This window comes from Hypanus sabinus, chromosome 19 (genome assembly GCF_030144855.1).
Source record: "Hypanus sabinus isolate sHypSab1 chromosome 19, sHypSab1.hap1, whole genome shotgun sequence".
NCBI lineage: Eukaryota > Metazoa > Chordata > Chondrichthyes > Myliobatiformes > Dasyatidae > Hypanus > Hypanus sabinus.
Window position 1 is genome coordinate 20,953,963 of NC_082724.1, and position 17,990 is coordinate 20,971,952.

The following is a 17,990-nucleotide window of genomic DNA, read 5'->3' on the forward strand; positions in this document are numbered from 1 at the left end:
AGCCTGGAAATTGGGGAAATTTCAGGATTGACTGAAGAAAGACTAAGACATTGCTAAGCAAGAGGACATTATAATAAGAAACATTAAAAAAATACTAAGAATTAAGGAAGCCATGGGAAGATGGAACCTGATTCCTTTTTACAGTCTCAGTACAAGGATTGAGTCTATTAAAATGAATATACTGCCCAGACAGTTATATCTCTTTCAGACCCTACCAACAGAGATTAATCAAAATCAATTCAGTGAATGGAACAAGATGCTATCAAGGTATATTTGGCAGGGTAAAAGGCCTAGAGTTCATCTCAAAACTTTGCAATTATAGACAATAGACAGTAGGTGCAGGAGTAGGCCATTCGGCCCTTCCAGCCAGCAGCGCCATTCACTGTGATCATGGCTGATCATACACAATCAGTACCCCGTTCCTGCCCTCTCCCCATATCCCTTGACCCCACTATCTATAAGAGCTCTATCTAACTCTCTCTTGAATGTATCCAGAGACTTGGCCTCCACTGCCTTCTGGGGCAGAGCATTCCACATATCCACCACTCTCTGGCTGAAAAAGTTTTTCTACATCTCTGTTCTAAATGGCCTACCCCTTATTCTTAAGCTGTGGCTGCTAGTTCTGGACTCAGCCATCAGTGGGAACACGCTTCCTGCCTCCAGCGTGTCCAATCCCTTAATAATCTTATATGTTTCAATCAGATCCCCTCTCATCTTTCTGAATTCCAGTGTATACAAGCCCAGTTGCTCCAATCTTTCAACATATGACAGTCCCGCCATTCCGGGAATTAACCTTGTGAACCTACGCTGCACTCCCTCAATAGCAAGAATGTCCTTCCTCAGATTTGGAGACCAAACCTGCACACAATACTCCAGGTGGGGTCTCACCAGGGCCCTGTAGAGCTGCAGAAGGACCTCTTTACTCCTATACTCAATTCCTCTTGTTATGAAAGCCAGCATGCCATTAGCTTTCTTCACTGCTTGCTGTACCTGCATGCTTGCTTTCATTGACTGATGTACAAGAACAATTAGCAAAGGAAAAGGGGGGGATGGGGCTTACCTTCTCTTAGAGATTATTATTTTGCAGCACAGTTGAGAGCTGTGATATGTTGGTGCAACCCATCATATGATGCTCAATGGAAAAACATTGAGGAGTGGGTACTTCCCATCCCCATACAAGCAATTTTGGCTGATAACAACCTGCAAAGGTACATAAATACTATTGATAACCCATGGGTGAAATTGACTCTTAAAATATGGAAAACTACTATAAAAGAATATAATCTAGAGGGAGATATTGCAATTCTTAAATCGTGTGCATATGACTCAGATTTTACACCAAACAAGTTGGATTCTAGATTTAAGGACTGGACAGCTAAAGGAATAACAGTTCTTTGCAACATAATGAAAGAAGAAACACTGTTCAGTTTTGAAATGCTTAAAGAGAAACACTTATTAAAAAAACAAGATTTTTATTGGTATTTACGGATGTGACAATATGTTAATAAGATGCTTAAAAATGTAACCAAGGCAAATACATGCTTGATAGAGCTCTTTAGAAAAGCATAAAATTCAGATAATGGTAATAGAATCATTTCAAGCATGTATAAGGGGTTGTCAATTCTTAAAACACATTCGACTTCATACATTAAAACAAAATGGGAGAAGGAAGGAGGGATAATTATATCTGAGGAAGAATGGACAACAATATGGAGATATCAATGGAAGTGTACCAGTTCAGAGAAATGGAGGGTGTTTGGATGGAAAAACTTGATAAGATATTTTATTACACCCTCTCAGAAATCCCATTATAGTAGTAACCTCCCTGTTTGCTGGAGAAATTGTGGAAATCAAAATGCAAATCATTATCATATTTTTTGGGACTGCCCTGTTATCAAAAGCTATTGGAGGGGGATACACAATGCCCTACAAGACATCTTTAAGTGTGAAATACCCTTAGAGAGTAAGACCATATATTTTGGATATATACCTCAAGAATGGTTGAAAAGAGATAAATATTTAATGAATATACTGTTGGTGGCTGGTAAAAAGACTCTTACTAGGAAATGGTTATCACAGGAGAGCCCAACTTTAAATACATGGATGGAGATTACAATGGACATTTACAAAATGGAGAAGATAACAGCGTCTGTTAATCATAAGCTGGAACAATTTGATTCATACTGGGAAAAATGGTTTAACTACATAATGCCTCATAGGCCTGATTTTATTCTCACATATCAGTTAAATCTGTTGTAAAAAAAAAGATCACTCCCTACTTGTACATAATTCTTTCCTTTTGCTTGTTTTTTCTTTCCATTCTTTTCTATGTATATACCTCAGATAAATATTTTGTGGAGATTTGTGATATATATGATTATATAATATATGTACAATGTTTGAAATACATCTTGTGGAAATGTTTGTTTGGTGAACTTCAATAAAAAATAAATTACAAAAAAAAGAGAAACATAAAAAAAATTTAAGAAATTGTTTGGATAACTGTAAAGGGAAAGATTAACAAAGTTAATGAGAGCCCCTTATAGATTGTCAGAAGTTATATAGAGGAATAAAGAAATGTCTGTCCTCATGGAAAATATAGAAGATGTTTTGGAAAAATAGAATTACAGCTTCAGCTGGCTCAATCTTCAAAAATGATTCAATTTTTATAATAAGCTTTGTAGATTTTGGACCTAGTAGAGTGGCTATTATTTTTTTATCTGAATCAGCCTGATATCAGCTGATGGTCAGGTTGATATCAGAACTGTAGCAAAATAAATGCTTACTTCAGTAACCTGGAGCATGTACTGGAACATGTACAATCTGTTCCACACTTGTTCTTTCTCCAATATTGTGACTTTACAGAAATGGTGACATTACTTTTTAAATTTAATATCAATCCTGTACCTAGAAACAGTATGTTGGTAATCAGTACGCAACTAAATTAAGGAGCATGGCTTGACTTCAACAAAATCAAGATGTTATTAACTATGTTCAATATCATACTTATTAATATTTATGTATTTTCCTTAACAGTATACGAATTTCTAAATCAAAGTTCAGGTTAGTACCGTTTTTCCCTTACTTCTTAGCTTCAGTTTCTATTTTTAAAAAGTGATGAATTATGATTAGTTAATGTAGGATATATTTGATGAAGATATTATTGTGCGTAATTTCTTTGTTTCATAATAAGATTATATATAAATATATAATGTTAATGAAAGCTTCATTTATGGTTTGAATGCATAAGGAAAAGCAACTTGTTTTCCCTTAGTACTAACATATGTGGAAATACTGAACTTGAACTTACTGATGCATTTTAAATGAGTGGTATTTTGACTCTGAACGTCTGATGCAGAACTTGGTCTGAACATGTTTTGATGTTGTTCAATCATTATACGGATAGGAGGAAAGTAAGTTTCCCTTTTTTTTCATTTATAACAGTACCCTACCCTACCCTATGTATACAAAACACTGTTTCTTGAATGACTTGAATAACCTGCAAGGTAATTTATTTTCAGAAGTTCACTTTATATGTTGATCATGTTATTTGTAAAATACTTGGCAGACCTAAATGGTTTGAAGCTGCATCCATGAGTCTTACTCATACTTTAGCTTGTATCTTACTACTTGGTCTACTTTTCCATTTCAGTTTATATCACCATTATTGTAAGAGAGCACAGAAAAACAGCAGTCACCTGATGGCTAATGTATACTGGCTTCAACTCCCCTTCTATGCTAGTTCCCCATAACCCTCAGTACCTTAATGTTTCAAATATTGTCCATTTTTATAAGCATGTTAATCTTTTAATCCATGCAAAAAAAGTGAAATAGTTTTTTTTCTGTCTTTCTTCATTTCAATATCTCTCGGTGCATTAAACACAATCGGTTGTTTTTGAGTTGCCATCACCATTGCAGTAATACAAGTTACTTATCTATCATTTTATTCAGCAGTATTCATTGAGTAATAACTATTGACAGAGTGAAGGAGGAGTTATTTACTTTTCCAGCTTGGTCACTAGGAAAATAGGCCACATTATTTATGTATTATAACCATTGTATGTAATTCCGGTAAATCAAATAAATCTTGGACCTAAAGCTACATGGCAAACTTTGGTTTCTATCAAAAGATGTTAATGAACCCCACAGACAGGGCCTTTAGATCAGATGATGTCACCTTGCTGGATAAAACCTCAGCACATCTTGCTGCTTGACTGTGGCGTGCAGTTTGACAGTGAGATCACCTTCTGTGTCTAGCTTAATTAAGTATAACTGTTGGAGAATATCAGTGGCCAGGACAAACTAGTCACTTCTAAACCAAAGTCAGCAACTATATTTGGTAAATTGACTAATCGTCTACAGCATTATAAGAGGCATGAGTAAAGCCCAAAGGTTTATTAATTTGTGTCTGGTCAGTAGCTCCACTCATTGTTCCACAGCAATTGAAATACCCTGACTAGTATAGCAGCCATTAGTAATGAGAATAAGAATCACAAGTTCTAATCCCACCACTGGGGCTGTAGTATTTAAATTCACTTGATTAAATAATCTGCAATTTTAAAAGGTGTAGGCCTTAATAATAGTAACCATGAAACTTCTGGGTTATCATTAAAACACCTATGGTTCAGTATTGTCTTTTAGGAAGTTCACCTATATATGGTATAGATAAGTCTAACTCTTCTTTGAGATTATTTTGTAAATCATTCAGTTTTAACCTTTATTGCTGTTACTCAGTGTTCAGAAAGCTCACCACCACCTCCCTAAGGACAATTAACAATGAGCAATAAATGCTGCCCTTACCAACAATAACATTGTTTTGAAAAATAAATACAGGGAGAAGATTTGGGCTGCAGAGATTTATTTTGTGATCTTGCGTCAGCATTTGATTGTAAACTGCATTGTGAGAAATTAGTAATTAATCTTCTCAGTGATATTGCTGTGAAATAAAATTGTGTTTCTCATTAAATCATTATAAATCTGTAATGTCAAAATTAACCACCAGAACAAATTGAACATCAAACTGATTGAATCACAGCCTGAAAAAAATACACTTCTTAGTTGCAGCAGAGCAGACTGGGAAGAACACTCACATCAGAATCAGAATCAGGTTTATTATCACCGGCATGTGCCGTGAAATTTGTTAACTTCGCAGTAGCAGTTCAGTGCAATACATACTAGTAAATCAATTACATATATTGAATAGATTTTAAAAAGTGCAAAAACAGAAATACTGTATTTTTTTTAAAAAGTGAGGTAGTATCCAAAGCTTTGATGTCCATTTAGGAATTGGATGGCAGAGGGGAAGAAACTGTTCCTGAATCATTGAGTATGTGCCTTCAGGCTTCTGTACTTCCTACCTGATAGTAACAATGACAAAAGGGCAGGCCCTTGGTGCTGGAGGTCCTTAATAATGGACGCTGCCTTTCTGAGACACCACTCCTTGAAGGTGTCTTGGGTACTTTGTAGGCTAGTACCCAAGATGGACCTGACTAGATTTATAACCTTCTGCAGCTTCTTTCAGTCCTGTGCAGTAGCTGCTCCATACCAGACAGTGATGCAGCCTGTCAGAATGCTCTCCACAGTACAACAATAGAAGTTGCAAAGCATACTCTGCCATGATAATTAATAATAACATAATCTCTAGAGGTTAAGTGCCTAACAAAATACTGTAATTTCTATGCATGAATCTGTAGTTCTAATCTTGGACTTCGTATGCAAAGGAGAGTTCAAGTACATTGGTTTAGAGTATGCAATACTAGTGGAAGAACAAAAAATATAATATTGTTGTTAACAAGGTCTACAAGGTAGTTGTGAAAGTCCATCGGATTCAGTAATATGAGATGGTGAGGGAAATCTGCCAGATTTATCAGGTTTGACCTATGTATGCCACCTGACCCATCTGTATTATTGTCTTCTAAATAACCTCAGAATATTTTTTTTCATTTTCATGATCAGGGCATCAAAGGTTCATTCTATTCTCAAAGTATGCATGTAAATACAGTTTGTCTTCTCCAGGTAGCCATGAAATACAGAGACATCATGGAGTTGATGAAAGAAAAGACATGAAAGCTTGGCATCATTTTGACTGGAATAATTAAAAAGCTTTGTGTAATTGAACCAAGAAGCAGCTCTGATTTATGATAATTAGGTTCAAAGGTTACTGGCAAAGCCAGTATTTATTCTCCATCCCTAATTCCATTGTTAAGGCATAGTAATCCACTCAGTTATACTACAGCAATTACATTATAAATAAAGGACATATCATGAAAGCAATAATTGATTTGATCTAATAAAGAAATGAAGTCCACACACAAGTTAACATCCGTTTTGCAAAATTACCTAATCAACACAGATTGATCAGACAATGAAGATATCTATTACCTTCCATAAACAAGTTGCCCATTGTGGCATTTTGTTTTATATGCTTGAATGCAGAGTTTGAAATTTTTGTGGTTTGATTAGATTGTTTTTTTTTAGCCGACGCTGGCGTCGTTGGAACCGTTGCTTAAGAAGAAAATGTCGAGCTGGTGTTAAGTCTGTTACTTTCTACTGGCTAGTTATTATTCTTGTTTTTCTCAATACATTAACCATTTCATCAGAACACTACAACCAGCCCCTTTGGTTAACATTAATTCAAGGTAAGAGCATATTTTTTTTCATATAAATCTTACTTAGCAATTAAATGTTTTTGTGATGCAACAGTAGAAAATGCCGGAAACACTTAGCAGATCAGGTGGATCAATTGGCGACAGAAGCAGAGTGGGTATTTGAAGACAAACCCTTTCATCAGTACTGGAAAAATGAGAAAGAAAATGTGTTTTAAAGATGTAGAGGAGAGGGGCAGATAGAAAGGGGCTGTCTCTGGTAGGCTGCAAGGTAATGTTGTCAAGGTAATTTATTTAAAAAAAACAGCAGTTGTAGACATAAAAGAAAAATGAAACAACTTGAAAGAAAAGGGCAGAGGTACATTGATGGAGCAATTGAAAAGGTTATCTGTGATTGTTAACTTAAGTATTGTGTCCTAATAGCTGTAACACTCCTCAATAACTGATGAGGTGCTTCATCTCAAGCTCATTTAGGCATCATTGGAACAATGTAACAGGCTGAAGACAATGAGTTGTGAATAGGGCAGAAAACTGAAGTGGCAGGATACTGGAGGTTAGGGCCTGTGTTGTGGACTGATCTGCAAAGGTGTCATCAATTCAGATTGGTAGTCATCACAGTGGAGTACTAAGAACAATACAATAAATAGATTAGGAAAGCAGCAAGTGAATTGCTGCTTCATCAGTAATGCCCTAACCCAGGTATCCTCATGTGCTCACAGAAATCTGGAGTTTGCTAGCGATCTGGTAGGTGCGCTTCTTATCTCCACTGGACTGGGGCTATAGTTTTACTTTCTTAGCTTAGAGATGATGAGCTGGATGCACAGTGTCTGATATCTTAGATTTCACAATATATTTTGTTTACCTACTAGCATCAAATTCAATTAGATTGGGTGGCGAATCATCTTTTTGAGATACTCCGTACTTTAGCACAGACCTTTTTTTTTGCATTACCTTGCATAAAATAGGTAATATTGTGGTATATAGTATATACAATAGATAAGAACAAGCAATTGTTTAGAAGAACATTGATTAAATATGATCGAGGATATTATCACTAATTATTGATTTTACGTTTCTGTTTTATTATAGATATTGCAAATAAAGTTCTTCTGGCTCTTTTTACATGTGAGATGTTAGTAAAAATGTACAGTCTGGGCCTGCAGGCTTACTTTGTATCCCTCTTTAATCGCTTCGATTGCTTTGTGGTATGTGGTGGAATAATAGAAACCATCTTGGTTGAACTGGAAGTTATGTCTCCTTTGGGAATATCAGTCTTTAGATGTGTTCGGCTTCTCAGAATTTTCAAAGTGACAAGGTAACATTTGCAAAATTTAACTCAATATGTGTTTCAATGCACTCTTACACCTCAGGTTGAAAGTTAATTTATAATTTTTGTGTATAACATTAGTGCCAAATATACCAAATAAGGGTTATTGTTATACATTAACAATAGAATTTTTAAAGCCTAGAACAGCAGTTTTATTTCATTAACACAATGGACTCTGCAGATGCTGGAAATCTAGAGACATATACACAGGATGGTGGAGGAACTCAGCAGGTCAGGCAGCATTCAATCAATGTTTTGGGCTGAGTCCTTTCATCAGGTCTCAGCTCAAGATGTAGACTGTTTATTCCTTTCCATTTCTGCTGCCTAACCTGCTGAGTTCCACCAGCATTTTGTGTGTGTTGCTGTATTTCAGTTCATTATTCTGCCTCTCCTTATTGTAAATGAAAATGAGAGCAATCAAGTTCTATTCACAAAGCAAGTTGCATCAGAGGCATGGAAAAAAAACCTTCTCACACGCCTTGACTTTGAAACAAGTGTTCAAATATCAAGGTAACTTCTTATTTTACAAAATAATTTCATAGAAAAAAATTCCGTAGACAGAATTTCCATAGAAAGCCATGTTTATTGAAAGAAAGACTATATTTTATATATTTAAAACCACAAGCTGGCCTTTTCTCATCACCTTCCAGGCTTATATCCTGTTAGATATTTCCAGTGATGTTTTGCCAAATGATGCTGATTGACTGGTCAAAGAAGAGCCCAATCAGATACATTCTCACTTAGCTCCCAGGGCTCCCTATGCCAACTGGAGATTTGCAATTGACAAGTTTCTTCTTCAGGAGCCCCCAAACTTTTCATTGAAATTCAAATATACACTGTTCCCATTACAAGATCAGACCCATCATGACAAGGATTGTGTCTGGTGGTCTCTCTGTTTTCCTCTAGAACTCTTTCTTATTTTCAGTTTTAATCCCAAACACCATTTGCCTCTGCTCTGTTGTAATTGCCCTTCCTCATCAGCATATCACTCGGGCAAAATATAGTATAACAAATTAACATGGCCATCTCATTGAATTCAGCAAAGTCTAGTTGTCACTGGGATTTCTAGATTTTCTTACAGAACCATTCTCCAGGTTCTTTCCAGCATCTCTGTAGATATCATGTTTTTTTTATTCCTGTATGGCAGGACTGTCAGATTTCCTGCCTAAGAAATGTGTGCATTTATTTTATGAAGTGATTGATTATTGTGCTACTGCATCTCTGCCGTAAAATTGTGTGAAAGTACCAGTTGAGAGGCCTAATTTATTTTGTCCAAGGCATTGTTATGAAACTTAGAATTTAGGGTTTTATTAGTGGACATTAATACTCAACCGTAAGAAACAGTTAAATGTACTTAGATTTCCATAATATACTGCAAAAATAAACTAATTTGAAAGACTGGTGTCTGGTTGCTGGATTTCAAACCAAATAAATGCATGCTTTACTTTAAAGCCATCCAATAGTTTTGGAATTTGTTTCATTGGTTTTAAGATACCAAAGGTCGTGCACCAGTCATGCAGCAGTGTGTATACCAGTCATTGAGGGAATTAAAAGCAGTGGTTGTCCTGATGTACTCTGTAATCTGTGACATTTTTAATACAGGTACTCTGCTTTTCTATGTTCCAAATTGGATGATTTCACAAATTCCACTTATGTTCTATTTTTCTTGTCCTTGTCCATTTTTCTGAACCTACCTCTATCTCTCTGAAGCTTTTCTGTATCATCCTCATAACCCACTTTGGCACAGTTTTGCACCATAGCAAGCTTTGATAATTTAAACCTAAATCCCCCATGTTCAATTATACTATATCCCCTAGTTTCTTTCATCTATTATGTTACATCCTCATAAATCTCTGACAAATTTATCAAATGTTAATATTTTCTAAGAACTCTCTTCTTACTTAATAATAGATAACAAATTACTGTGATTGGTATCAGGCTAACTGTTCTCAAATTCCCTGTTTTCTCTTAAATAGTGAGGTTACATTTGTCAGAAGACCACAAGGCCATCTGTGGGTAGCTCATTAGTTTCTGCTACCTAAGGCCTTATGGAGTGTTGTAGCAGGACATGGACTGTAAAAGCTGAGTGTGATTATGGCTTCCTGCAGGATTTGAAAATGAACCATAAACTGGGCCTAGCATAATAGAACCCAATAATTCTCTTTCTTTTTCATATAGCAGTTTTATTATATACTTAAGCTTTCTAAATATGATGCATTTTAGATTCTATTTTTTATAACAGCCTATATCATTAAGAGAAATTAACCAAAATAATTATATACATATTTGTGTGAAGTACTGAATCAACTAATGGTACAAATTCTGAAACTGCATACCTTGCAATCATATTATTTTGTTACATATCTCTAACAAAATAATTGTTTTTGGTAGGCACTGGCAATCACTGAGTAACCTGGTGGCATCTCTGCTGAACTCCATGCGATCCATTGCTTCACTGCTGCTACTACTCTTCCTATTTATCATTATCTTTTCACTCCTGGGGATGCAGCTTTTTGGTGGCAAATTTAACTTTGATGAAACACAAACAAAACGGAGTACCTTTGATAACTTTCCGCAAGCTCTTCTCACCGTATTCCAGGTATTTAACAAGAAGTGAATCAATTTCAAGGCAAAAATTCCCCTGAAGCTAACAAGCTGTAACTTCCTAATTTATAAAAATTCCTGGTGCTCCTTTATGAATATTTATTTATTAAGATACAGTGCAGTATAGGCCTCTCTGGCCCTTCAAGGCAATCTCCACCACGCCCCCCCCCCCCACATTTAATTCAGGCCTAATCACAGGACAAGTTGCAATGATTGATTAACATACCAACTGGTCTGTCTGCAGACTATGGGAGGAAACTGGTGCACTCAGAGGAAACCCACGCAATCACAGGGAGAACATGCAAACTCCTTACAGGCAGTGGTGGGAATTGAACCCCAATCATTTGCTAATTACTATTCTGCTAATGTGTTTTTTTTTAAAATCATATCTGTATGATTAGGAATAACAATGTCAAATTTGAGATTACGTTTAAGAATGATTCATCATTTGGAATGATTTCATAACCTGCATTAACAGCATTGGTTTCATTTAAAGGGAAATGCTGGTCAGCATTGAGTTTTTGTGATTCAGTTCCACACTATTGATCACAGGTAGTTAAGAATTACTTCACCCATTAAACATTTAAAATAATTATTTTCAAATGCAAAGTGGGCTTCTTTGGTATAAAGCAAGAAATAAATGAAAGCATAGTATAAAAAGAAAGTACTTTTACGCAGTATGTGAGAGTGGCAACCTCTGGTCAGAATTATATCTGCTTTGTATTTCATTATCATATTTTAAAACTGCTAGGAAAATTGTTAATAACCACTCCTTTTTATGGAACGTATCCTGTTAGTAATTAATTGGAACAATTTCTGTGTTTGCAATGAATACTGGCTGGTAACAATATACCTTCAAATGTGTTTTTAACATTGATACCCCTCTATTGTAGTGTGAAAATACTATAAGCAAAGAGCCCAGCTAATTAACACACAGGATTTTTACAAAGATGTAACTGACTGAGCATTTAAGTATTTGTAGTGCCTTTCACATGAGCAATAAGAAATAAGAATAGACCTCACGCCTCCTCTATATCTGAAAAACAGTTTAAAATTGCAGATACTGGACATTGGAAATAAAAGCTTAAAATGCTTGAAATAATCCACTGGTCATACAGCTGCAATGGAAAGAGAAACAGAGTTAATGTTCCATTTATAGGTCCTTGGTGAGAAATATTAACTCTATCTTTTTCTGGAATGCTATATGAACTGTTGAGTGTTTTCAACATTCTTTTATTTTCATCTCTGAATTATTAGTCTATAACTTAACTGAAATTAATTATATATATAATATAATAGTATATTAATGTTAAAAATTGGTTGTTTTTGATAAAAACATGTTTTTATTTTATAAGGAATAATTTATTTGGTCCATTCAAATAGATTTTAACTGGTGAAGACTGGAATATGGTGATGTACGATGGAATTATGGCTTATGGTGGACCCTCCTCCTCAGGGATGATAGTTTGTATATACTTCATCATTCTTTTCATTTGTGGTAATTGTATCCTTGTCAAGTAGAATGACAGATTGTTTACTCTTTGGTTATTAACAATTTGAAAGGTAAAAGAGTATATTTCTATTTGACAGTGTTTGCACGATTTGTCTATCTACATAAAGTCATTTTTCTTTTTAAATTTCCTAATATTCATTAAGTGGCATTAGCTAACAGAAATTATTGTAATATTATGTTGTAGCACCTTCAGTGTTTAAATTTCTCACTGTGTCCTCATTGATGGTTTACCTTGGATTTTTGGAAGTCTCTGGGTTGCCTACTGTAATCGGATGGGATCATTCTAAATTTAAAAACTTGTGCTCATATATCATTCAGACCCTGAGAAATTTTATCTGCTGATCATGATGGTGAATTCCAGTCCTGGAAAAGCATTGGCTCTGAGACACCTCTCTGGTATGTGCATCATTAAGAATTTCTTGTAGGCCAGAAGAGCAGGAGCAGGAGTGCTTCTCCTGATACCACCAGGAAACCTAAACTTCCTTGGCCCATGTATTGCTTTTTGCAAACATCATTGTATCAGAAGTCCCAGCTCACCATTTTATTTGGAGGTGGGCACTATTTATTTAAGACACAGGCAGATGCCGCCTGCGGCACAAATTGCCTCAACCTCCACCACTTGAACGATGAAAATGAGCCTGTTAAATTATTCCATGCTCACTCCTTTTCATCATAGATCATTTCTGCCTACTCTTGCACTTGCATTTTGATTTAGCACTGAGAATGTAAATAGAGGATAATTTTTTTTGCTGTTGCATATTTTTAGCACACTGCTGGAATATACACTTGTAATGTTGAACAAATTTTACATTATAACTTATTTATTTCATATTCTGGATGGTGAGTGTCAAAATCTAATATTTGGAGCAATTATTCAATAAACTGTGATCATCAGTCTTGAAGGTTGGCAACGGATCAATCGCTGGATCACATGTAAATGTAATAAAATACAAATGTATACATATTTTAAATGGTGTTTTCCATTTGTTCAGATTTTCCTTAAATGATTTTCTCTAGACATTCTGCTGAATGTCTTTTTGGCTATTGCTGTAGATAATTTGGCTGATGCTGAAAGTCTTAACACAGTTCAAAAAGAAAGCGAAGAAGAAAAAGAAAGGAAAAAAAATCTCAGGTAATTAATGAGCATTAATTCAGGATTTTAAGAACCAAATTCTCAAGTACTTCTATAACCACAATTAAATTTTCAGAATTAAAACCTGACTGATACTTGAATTCTGCAAGCTCACTCCTAAGATATATATCAAATAATCAATGAGGCATTTTACTTTCTTAGTTATCCTTGCTTGTTTATAAAACGCAAGTGAGGATATCTAGTAAACTTGATACTGACTTTGTATTTTGACTAGATAATAGATTAGTTAGTTTATTATTCAATTAATTTGATATTGGAAAGTTCAATGTGAAAACAAAAGGTTATATGAAACAGACATAAATTATGTATTGCTAATTAATATTCAAATATTAATAAAATATTTCTGGAAATTTATAACACTGTACAATGTACTTAAATTGAAATGCTTTCCTGGTATCTGAGGACACAAAGAGAGAGAGTATTAGCCAAAGTCCTCTCAGCATAAATATTTGTTGGGTTAGATGCTGATTTCTGTTTTTGTCATAAGTATCCAAAAATGCCCAAGGTGAAGCTGCAGTGGTATGTGGCAAGCACAGTGCATTGTTCTAACTTCCCCTCACAAATCATCATTTATCTACCCTCAAAAGGTGATATGTTTTCACCTTGATGTTACTTGAATCCAGGATCTATTTTCTCAGTGTCTTCTAACTTTAAATCGTACCATGTGTTTATAATTTACATTATCCCATACACAGTTATTTCAGTTTTCAGGGGACTGAAGTACATTCACTTATACTAAACACATAGAAAATTCTAATTAATTACAAAACAAATTTTAGGTATCTTAAGATAAATTTTGACAATAATTAAAATGCATTTACAGAAATACCATTTTGTTTTGTAAATTGTAAAATTCTGTGAAGTATCTTATTTCTAGAAACAACAGTTCAGGGCAAAAGGAAGATGGGAAATACGAAGTTGATGGAGTGGGGGAAAATGACAGGAAAATACTTACTGGCACTCAGGTAAAACAGTTTTAGTGAAGTAGAGTTGGAAACTATGAATTCAAATGACACAATGAATTTTAAGTTATGATGAGATTATTTTGGGAAAAGTAACTGATGATTAATTTGCCCTTTAATGCTTGGCAGGTTTCAATTGATGAACAAGATGATGATAAGGATCCTTACCCACCCAGTGATGTACCAGGTATGGAAAAAGTTTCTTATTTTAAGAAACAAACTTGTTTGCATTGTTTAAGCAAGGTGCAGATCTTGCATTTTGCACCTGGTAGGTAACTAGACTGTACCTGGTTGGTAACTTTACTTAGCCACTCTCAAAAGCTCAGGACATCTAGAGAATTTTATAGAGAACAATTACTTTTGAAATGTGGTCATGATGTTTTGCAGGCAAAAGCAGTTTTCCCACAAGACTTACAAATTGCAATGAGGTGATGATTTGCAAAATTGTAAAAAGGTAGTGGATTTAGTCCAGTACATCACAGGGTAAAGCCCTCCCAACCATTGAGCACATCTATATGAAACACTGTCGTTGCAAAGCAGCATCCATCATCAAAGAACCTCACTACCCAGGCTGTACTTTTTTCTTGCTGCTGCTGCCATCAGGTAGAAGGTACATGTGCTCCAGGTTCAAAAATAGTTACTACCATCAGGCTCTTGAACAATAGAGGATAACTACACTCATCCATTGAAATGTTTTCACTGATCCTGTTTATAGTTACTATTTTATAGATTTGCTGAGTATGCTTGCAGGAGAAAGAATCTCAGGGTTGTATGTGGTGGTGTGTGTGTGTATATATATATATATATATATATATATATAATGTATACTCTGATAATAAATTTTATTTTGAACTTTGAAATTTGACCTGTTAGTTACACAGCACCATTAGTAGATGCCTGGCAGCTGTTTGCAGAAACTCAAGAGATCTTGTAGACCAGGTGAGGGGGGTAGATGGGAGTGTGGAGTGGGGGATAAAGTAAGAAGCTGGGAAGTGGTAGGTGAAAGAGGCTGCAGAAGAAGGAATCTAATAGGAAAGGACAATGGTCCATGGAAGAAAGGGAAAGAGGAGGGGTGATGGGCAGGTGAAGAGAAGGGATGAGAGTCCAGAGGAAGTGCGTTGGCCTGAAACGTTAACTGCATCTTTCCCGTCATAGATGCTGCCGGATTTGCTGAGTTCCTCCATTATATTGTGTGTGTTGTTTGAGCTTTAATTTAATTTTGATGAAGTCACCTAAAAGAATTCCTCTGGGCTTTTGATATTGAGTATATTCAGGGGAGTGTGAGATGTTTGGAGGGTAAGAAAATCTAGCAATGAGGGTTGGGACAGGAAGGAGGAGTTGAGGTTAACCATGACTATTGAAAAGCAAGAACAAGATTGAGAGTTCTAAAGCCTATTGCAGTTTTTATGTTTATCCAGTTAATTGTAAATTTGTTATATCGATTTTGTTTTTCATATATTTCTAGCAGTGTTGAGATAGAAACGGGTGCTGTCTTCATTTTTTTGTATTTTTCACTCTCCTAAAATGGAATCTCATGCCTAATTAATCTTTCTTGAACTATGGGATAATTAACTATAGAATATAAAGCAGTTAATCTGACCTGCTCTTAGCTGAGAAACTTTTCAGATCAAGAAAAATGACTGACTTAGTTCTTGTTGTCAAAGAAGGCTGAGGCTAATTGCACAATGCACATTTAAATGCGAGTTATAAATTACCTGATAGTATTAAGCAGGGACAAAACCTAGATGTTGATTTTGATGAGCTATCTGTGGAGCATATGGACACAGTATTCACTTTTCACAGTCTGTGGTGTACCTTCTGGTACTTTAGTGGCTGTATTAGTGTAATCTGCAGATTCTACAGATGCTGGAAATCCAGAGTAACACATTCAAAATATGCTTGTTAATTAAGTCATACCCTTGAGATAGACTGTGCCTCTCACTGGAAGCAGTGGAATTGCTGGCCTGTGCATTCTCTTAACTAACTAGATGGATATTCAGAAACTCCTCTCAATATCTTTCATAAAATTATTTGATTCAATGTTTTCCCTTTTAAGTCTCCTGTTTGTTTTCATTTTTAATAGATTGAATTTAAAAATGTACAATGCCTTCTATAATTATCAATTACAATCATTTATAATTTTGATATAGGGACTATTTTCTTTATGGTATCAATTTGTATCCATGGTACAGCTCTGAAATAAGGTATTAATTTATTGATATCCCATGTACTATATGGACAGTTTGTTTTACTGAATAATCAAGATTGGTAATCTATATTACATTAGAAGATCATTTACATTTAATTCAGAAGTATTATATTTGAACATGGCTTCTTGTATAGAAGAAGCTGTACATATTTTGTGCTTGCAAAATTAAAACAAGGATTTTCAAAATAATACTTTGATTTAAGAGAAGTTTAATTATTACTGTAAGGAAAGAACATTGTTTGATTGTTTGTCCAATCATTTGTTTGAAGATGACGATGATGATGAACCAGAAGTTCCTGTTGGTCCCCGACCTCAAAGACTGGCTGACCTAAATCTCAAGGAGAAAATTGTCCCCATCCCGGAAGGGAGTGCTTTCTTCCTGTTTAGCAATACCAATCCGTATGTCTTCATTGTCTTTCATATTCATTAATTAATCAGCAGTTTGTACAAATAAAGCAATAATAAATTTATTAAATTTAGGTGGCATGGTTTTGTGGTAATACTTTATTGTAATACATGTTTTCTAAATACATTATATTCCAGAGTCAGTAATCTAAATTACTTAGGTTTTTGATACAAATGTAAAATGCTGCATATTGTTGAATTCTAAAATTAAAACAACAATGTCAGAAATTTTAAAACAAAAGAATTTTTGTAAGTCAATTTAGACCAATTTGTGCACTTCCCCTTCATTATTTCTGAAATGCACCAGGATGAGTAGTCTCTTAGCAGATTACTGTTCTTGCCATAAAGGTTGATAAAAAGTAAAAAAAAAAGAGAACATTTTGGAGGCACTCAGCAGCTCAGGCAGTATCTTGAAAGAGAGAGAGAGAATTAGTGTGTTAAAAGATCATTGTCTTGGAATAGTAATTTTTTCTCTGAAATGTAAAAACAGTTAATAGAGAGAAAAAAACGTTTTTCTGTCTTTGGACTTCCAAAACTGCAGTGATTTGCTTTTCAGTCACTAAGATGAACAAAAGTAGCTGCTGTTCTTACAAGGAGAAAAACATACCTTTGAATTTGCAATGACCTAGTTCATAAGACAATTCCAGCACACACCCAGATCGGCTCTGAATTATCAGAAATTGGGCTTGGAGCCACATCAGAGAAACTAAATCAAGGCATGCTGCCAATGTTTATCATGTCTGTAATGTCATCTTGGCTGAGTAGCTTGCTGGAATGTTGGCTTTGTGCCTTGTTGACTGAGTCTGGGAGTTGCAGGATTTGGGAGAATTGCAGGGAAGTAGATATATTTATGGGATTGTAATGGCCTGGTGTATTGTTGTGAATTAGTTAATTATTTCTTCATATTTATAGAACGTACAACAGTTCAATACAGGAACCAGTCCACCAAGACTGTGCCAACAATATACCATTTTTTTTTCTGTCTGTTCATAGGTCTGTCTAAATGCCTCTTAAATGTTGTTATTGTATCTGCTTCTACTGCCTCCCCTTGCATTGCATTCCAGGCACTTGCCATTCTCTGTATACTAAAAGAAAAACCTTGTTTGGTCCATTTATTTTAAATTTTAAAACTGTACACTCTATTATTTGACTTTTCCATCCCAGGGGAGATTCTATGACTAACTTCCCTGTATATGCCTAGCATAATTTTAT

General features: G+C 35.1%; 1 protein-coding gene across 1 annotated transcript in view; it reads left to right on the forward strand.

Moving 5' to 3' along the window:
* LOC132377787 (voltage-dependent L-type calcium channel subunit alpha-1D-like) overlaps window positions 1–17,990 on the forward strand; it is a 348,931-nt gene that overhangs the window by 194,887 nt on the left and 136,054 nt on the right. Inside the window, exons 12-20 of the mRNA XM_059944141.1 lie at window positions 3,037–3,063; window positions 6,478–6,638; window positions 7,695–7,920; window positions 10,324–10,531; window positions 11,920–12,040; window positions 13,067–13,181; window positions 14,080–14,167; window positions 14,294–14,351; window positions 16,643–16,772. Of these exons, the coding sequence (XP_059800124.1) occupies window positions 3,037–3,063; window positions 6,478–6,638; window positions 7,695–7,920; window positions 10,324–10,531; window positions 11,920–12,040; window positions 13,067–13,181; window positions 14,080–14,167; window positions 14,294–14,351; window positions 16,643–16,772 (1,134 nt within the window). The remainder of the gene's footprint in view (window positions 1–3,036; window positions 3,064–6,477; window positions 6,639–7,694; window positions 7,921–10,323; window positions 10,532–11,919; window positions 12,041–13,066; window positions 13,182–14,079; window positions 14,168–14,293; window positions 14,352–16,642; window positions 16,773–17,990) is intronic.